Below are 6,000 nucleotides of genomic sequence, written 5' to 3' on the forward strand. Positions count from 1 at the left end.
CTCTCTCTACACGGTAACTGACTGAGCGGGAACGGCTCTAATGCAGGGGTAATTACTAGAGACCGGATTTTAGGCAAATGCCTTTTTTGTTCCTTGCGCTTCATCGCCCCACTTTGATATATGAGCATGAATTACAGGTTAAGAAGCGTTTTTATACTTTGTTTATAGTGCCTATAAATGCCTATTTAGGCTTTTGTGCCTAAATGCCTATAAATGCCTATTTTGAATATCGGCGCCTATATGAACACTATTTAGCTTCAAGTTTCGCTTTCGAGTGCAGTTAGAGACCGTTATTCATGTTACCGGGCAACATTGACTGTTTGGAATTCTATGGGGTTCAACCTAGTCCTTTAGTTCAACCAACTCCCGGAAAACAACTGCTAGCAGGAATGAAATGGGACGCGCCGGCCAGCATACGCCGCCGCGCAGACATTGCGCGAGCGGTTGGCGAATGCGAAACCGCGGAGAGCCGTCAGGGGAAAGTAGAGTTAAGAGCAAAAGAATAAAGAAAAATGTGATGTGCACGCGGCTTTTGTTTTGTTTGTAATTTACTTTTTAAGGTGTTCACGGCCGTCGGGCGTTCCTTCTCGGCGTACGAGATCATTCTAAGTGACAAGAGCCACAATTTTGAATCCAAAGATCTGGAGATGGTGGTAGTTTGCTATTGTTTCCGCAATCTTCACAGTGATTCATAGACTACGCTCCGCGTGCTCTCCAAACAGATTTCTTCAAACATGTGCACTTCAAATGGGCGGAAGTGTATTTGGCAGTGTTGGGACGTCTGTCCTGTACAATTCGGATAATGTAATTGTATATGAGGAAATTGCGAAGAGTTGTACCTAACAGTCCGCATCTAAGAACATGCTAATTTCTTAAGAAATCGTAGTCTCTCTTGCATTTGTTATTTGTCTGTTTTTGTTGTGTCTTAATTTAATTGCGTCAGGCAGACATAAAGTATCGGTTATTTTAATTCAGTATTCCCAGCTTTCAAGTATTCTTTTTCATGGCTGTTTCACTATATGCGACGCTCGAGTACAGTGACCATTGAACATGAATATGAGCAGTGTACTTAATGAATGAAGCCAATTGATCGTCATTAGTCCAGCAGTTTCTCGGGACAATTGCACGGCTATGTTCAACTGCTGGCGCCTTTGTGCCATAATAGACGATAACATTTCTTGTTTTCCTATCGTAGATAAAGGCCGCGCACGTCTTCGTCAGAAATTATTTGCATTTATGTAAAAATTTATTGTGCATATATTTACGACGTTGGAGGTCTAAAACGTTGTTTTGCCTGCCTATTTCTGGCGCCTAAAACGCGCTTTTTTAATGCCTAAAGATCCGGCCTCTAGTAATTACCTACTGATCCCTAGCCATCAATGTGGGCGCGTTGACACTGTCACCAAAGGTGACACTGTCACTAAACGCCTACGCCAAAGGACCCACAATGGGAAGCACGTTTTACGCGGTCTGTGAACTACGCAGAAACTGCGCCAATAATTCCCCAATTGAAGAACAGTCCTCTCGTCAAAAGCTCATAGAGGCCAGCGTAGTAACAGACTAGGATTCGACAAAAACGCTCCTTTGACGGAGTGCTTGTAACTTGCCGGTGCGCGTGTCAGTTCGGAAAATGCACCTGCGGACAAATTATGCAGAAACGTGTCGAAAGAAATTAGAGGCACCCAGGCAGTGATGAATCGCTAAGAGCGGGGGATAGGAGAAAGAGAGTCAGGATGGGAAAGGGTGCCGAACGCTTGCCTAAAGTCTAACATCACTGCTAACGAAATTAGGCACAACCCAGTAGGTGGTGGCTTAAGTTCAGGTGTAACCGCATTGGTTACCTCCCGTTTTTATTGTTTACTATAGTGTATTTAAAGACTGTCTGGAACTCATTCCTTTCAATCTAGGCTGTAATCAATAAACTGATAGATCAGTAAGACTCTGTAGGATGCAACGATAGTCTGCGCCGTAACCACTTCGTGGTCGAACAGTGAGACTCGCTTGGTCGTAAGTAGCGACAGTTGTCCTTGGTTTCAACTCAGGAAAAAGTAGCAGAGTAAGCTGCTGTTTACTTCTGTCTTTTTCATCAGTATTCTTCTGCAAACTCTGCATTTGAATATGTAAATATTTTCGCTGCAATACATCTCCAAGTTTGTCCCTCCAGCCTGCCTTACACTTCATGAACGCGATCAATTTCAAGGAGAAAGAACAAACTTTACTATGATTATCACTTTCCACATTTCCTGGCATCGTGTATTTAGGGATGTAACGTTTTGCTGTAGATGAGGAAAGTCATGAAGACAATGTCTATTTTGTTTCACTTCGCGCCTGTTCGATACAGTTAATTTACCAGTGAAGAGGTTATGCATACGTAAAATTCCCGCCACGATAAAACAACAAACCCATGCGGGCGTCATGAGTCATTTTAAAATTAGTCTGATATACTTCTGTGGCATCAGGTATAGATCTTGCAAGTTCGTTTTTAAACAACGGTCGTATGTTCAGAAAAAACAGTTCTGTTTAAATAAGGACATCAGCTTCTCAATTATAACGTTGTGGCAACCATAGGTACATACACCTTGAAGTCACACACACACCCACACACACACACACACACACACACACACACACACACACACACACACACACACACACACACACACACACACACACACACACACACACACACACACACACACACACACATATATATATATATATATATATATATATATATATATATATATATATATATAGTAACTGGATTTTTCAATGGGCCAAGCGTATTGAGGAAAATCAGAAGCACAACTTCGCGGTTACCTTGGGTTTATTATTTACCCAACAGTTTCGGTCGGTGGACCGACCTTGAAAAAGGTCGGTCCACCGACCGCAACTGTTGGGTCAATAATAAACCTAAGATAACCGCGAAGTTGTGCTTCTGATTTTCCTATATATATATATATATATATATATATATATATATATAAATATGTGTATATATATAAACTAGAAGAAAGCCGAGGGCCCGATTTTTATTTGTCAGATCATAAAAAGCCAACTAGGACACCAAGGACAGCATAGGGGAAATTACTTGTAGTTATTAATTGAATTACACAGATGATAAATTAATTGTAGTGACTGTGGATGAAACAACAACTGGCCGCAGGTGGGGCGTGAAGCCACGTCTTCGCATTACGCGTGCGTTGCTCATACAGTTGAACTACCACGACGCCACTTTGCCATCCACTTTCTGACGTACTTATGTTTATCTACTAGTACTAACCCTGGGAGCGCTAGCCAGCGCAACCACTCACAAACCTTGGCGGCGGATGTGGAACATCCTTTGTGCCGCAGGCGTCCGGTGTACGCGAACATTTTGGTTGGTCAACAAGCACACACATGCTACCTGAAGGCATCAATGCTGCCGGTTTCGAGGCCTCGCTATGTAATGAACGAGAATAAAGGAAACGGAGGGCCCGATTTTTATTGGTCATATCACCAGAAGTCAGCAAACAAAGAAACCAAGGACCGCATCGTGGAATTTACTTTAACTTAATAATTTAATTAAAGAAATCATAAATTAATGGAAATGCATGAAAGTGGATGAAAAAGAAATTCATGAGCTGTTTAGCGAAGCTGTTTAGCACACGAGAGAATTTTAAACGAAGCTACGAACATATTTATTGTCTATATTGGTGGCCATCGTGACTAGGTACGCACGCAGATTCGAGTATCACCTCTGTTGTTAAATCTGCCCGTCACGTTAGACAATGAATGGCTCATACCCCCTTAAGCAATGACTCGTACCCCAGTAAACACGGCCTGACGAAGACAGAAGAGAAGCGAAATTCTACGCCGGAATTAGGAGTGGCAACGAAGCCAGCTGTGGAAGGAGAGAATGATGACGAACGCGTGAGCAGTGGCACGAGCGCGTTCGCGCGGTTGCGCCGTGGAGCGCCAACGAGCCAGTTGGCGGGTTGTTCCCGGACGACGGATTCGCCCTAGTCATATACAGCTTCGCTGCAAAACAAGTGGCCGCTGGTGGGGAACCAACCCACTTCTTGGCCTTACGCGTCCGGTGCCCTTTACCAATTGAGTTGCCTATATATACATATACCATCAGTTGCACTTGGCTCCTCGAAGAGGCCGGGCATGTGTGTCGAGTGAGCTCCTGAACAACTTTGCGATATAGTGAACGCAGTTTAAAGCATAGATCCGAGAACTGAAAGCGGTGCGGAGTATTGCTAAATCATTTCTCTCATTTACCACTGAATCGTCACTGATTCTTTTTTTTTTACTTGCACTCTCCGCACTTGCAGCGTTGCCTGCCCTCGACCACTGGTCCGGCTGAGCGCCGACAAGAAGCTGCTTGAAGGCTAACTCCAATTACTCACCTTCCAGTGAGCGCTTCGTTTAACCGATGACCCATATTTTCCTAAGTTAAACCAGCAAGAGAATATCATACACCCTTGGAAACAACATCTGCAAGCAATAATTGAAAAGTTTAGTACCTTAATTTAGAAATTTATTTTAAATCGCTTTCCAGATGCGCCAGCCAAGATTTTTTATATGAGCGAGTCCCGCCGACTAATTTCTTGGTCTTTATCCGGCGGCCAAGGCAAATCCCAAGTGTCGATTTTCGCTGTATCTGACCAGCCCGCTTCCGCGATGACTTGGGTTCTCACTTGCGCTTGTGACTTTTCGTAGCTTTGGCCGCCTTGGCATGCCGGGATCTCGACGAGGTGCTGCTCGCCGCCTTCTTGGACTTGACCCGCCGACCTCTACGTGTCGACGACGAATGAATGCTACGGGCGTGGCGCCGCCGTTTCCCGCCAGTCTTTGTAGTCGCACTCGCTGCAGAAGAGGTGCTCTTGGAGCGATGGCGACGGCTCGTGCGTCCCCTCTTTTGTCCGTGGCTGGTCTCCGAGGCGGTGGTGGATTCTCCTCGGCGGCTAGCTTTGCGCTTGTGGCCACCGCGGCCGCTGCGGGACGAGCGCCTGGATCTGCCGCGGCTCTTTCCCCTCTTAGCATGATGGCTGCTGCTGCCGGGGGAGTGACTGCGTGAGCGGTGTCGACGCGTGGTTGCCTTGGCAGCGGCATAGGTGGCGTCGCTCAGGGAGGAGCTTGGTGATCGCGTCTTGCGGCTAACCCTTGGCACCTTCTGTGAAGGTCCCTTGCTGGTGGACGGGACGTTCACATCGGCGTCGGGTTGCGGTTCATCTGAAGCCTTCCTCGCCTTGGCAGAAGCCCTGGTGGCAATGGCTTGCTGCGCTGCCGTCTTCGCTGGCCGGGACCTCGTTGGTGGAGACGGGTCCTTGGCCGGCCTTCCACGCGTCCGCTTCACGACTGGGGCCTCTTCAGATGTACTGCCCCCATCGTCAGCAGCAGCCTGCTTCCGTTTAGCCCGGGTCTTCTTGGGCGGAGCCTTTTCCTTCTTGGCTCGGTCCTCCTCCTCTGTCATGGCGGCAACAGCACGGCACTCTCCCTCGGCCTCGGTCCTCCGTCGGCCCTCGTTCCCGCGGTCTCCCTGCCGTTGACCTCAGCCTTCGGGCTGACAGGGAATGGGCCGCAGGCCTGGCTTCAGGAGGAGCCACGCCAAGTGGGAGGATGGCCAGTTGCCGTGATCGCAGCCAAGGCGGCACCGCCCAGCCGAGCCTGGTTCGCGAGCCCCGTGGAACGGCGCGTGAAGTGCCGGGCTTCTTTCTCTTCCGTCGTGCCGATCTTCTCGTGAGCAGCGCTAGCTTTTACGGCGTTACAATGCTTGGAACAGTTAGCAATGTTAATGCAAACAGCGTAAACAACACTGCATATTTATTAACAGTCCGTTTCAACCACAATTTTAGTACTACCGGTCACTTCGGAACGGGGATACAAGTCAGAATTGAACTCGTGCACTTCGTAATCGCACGTGTTGCTGAGAGAAGCTCTGCAGTTTGGATCTAACACAAAATTGTACTGATTTATGTGTGTATGACTTATGAAATGGACTTATGCTATTGC

At 47.2% G+C, this 6,000-nt stretch overlaps 1 protein-coding gene across 1 annotated transcript in view; it reads right to left on the minus strand.

The window, feature by feature from the left end:
* The window catches only part of LOC119441256 (serine/arginine repetitive matrix protein 2-like), a 216,629-nt gene extending 210,931 nt beyond the window's left edge, over positions 1-5,698 (minus strand). Inside the window, exon 1 of the mRNA XM_049660349.1 lies at positions 5,159-5,698. Within this exon, the coding sequence (XP_049516306.1) occupies positions 5,159-5,461 (303 nt within the window). The 5' untranslated portion in view covers positions 5,462-5,698. The remainder of the gene's footprint in view (positions 1-5,158) is intronic.
* Positions 5,699-6,000: the final 302 nt, after the last annotated feature.

Source organism: Dermacentor silvarum, chromosome 1 (assembly GCF_013339745.2).
Source record: "Dermacentor silvarum isolate Dsil-2018 chromosome 1, BIME_Dsil_1.4, whole genome shotgun sequence".
In the NCBI taxonomy this organism is placed as follows: domain Eukaryota; kingdom Metazoa; phylum Arthropoda; class Arachnida; order Ixodida; family Ixodidae; genus Dermacentor; species Dermacentor silvarum.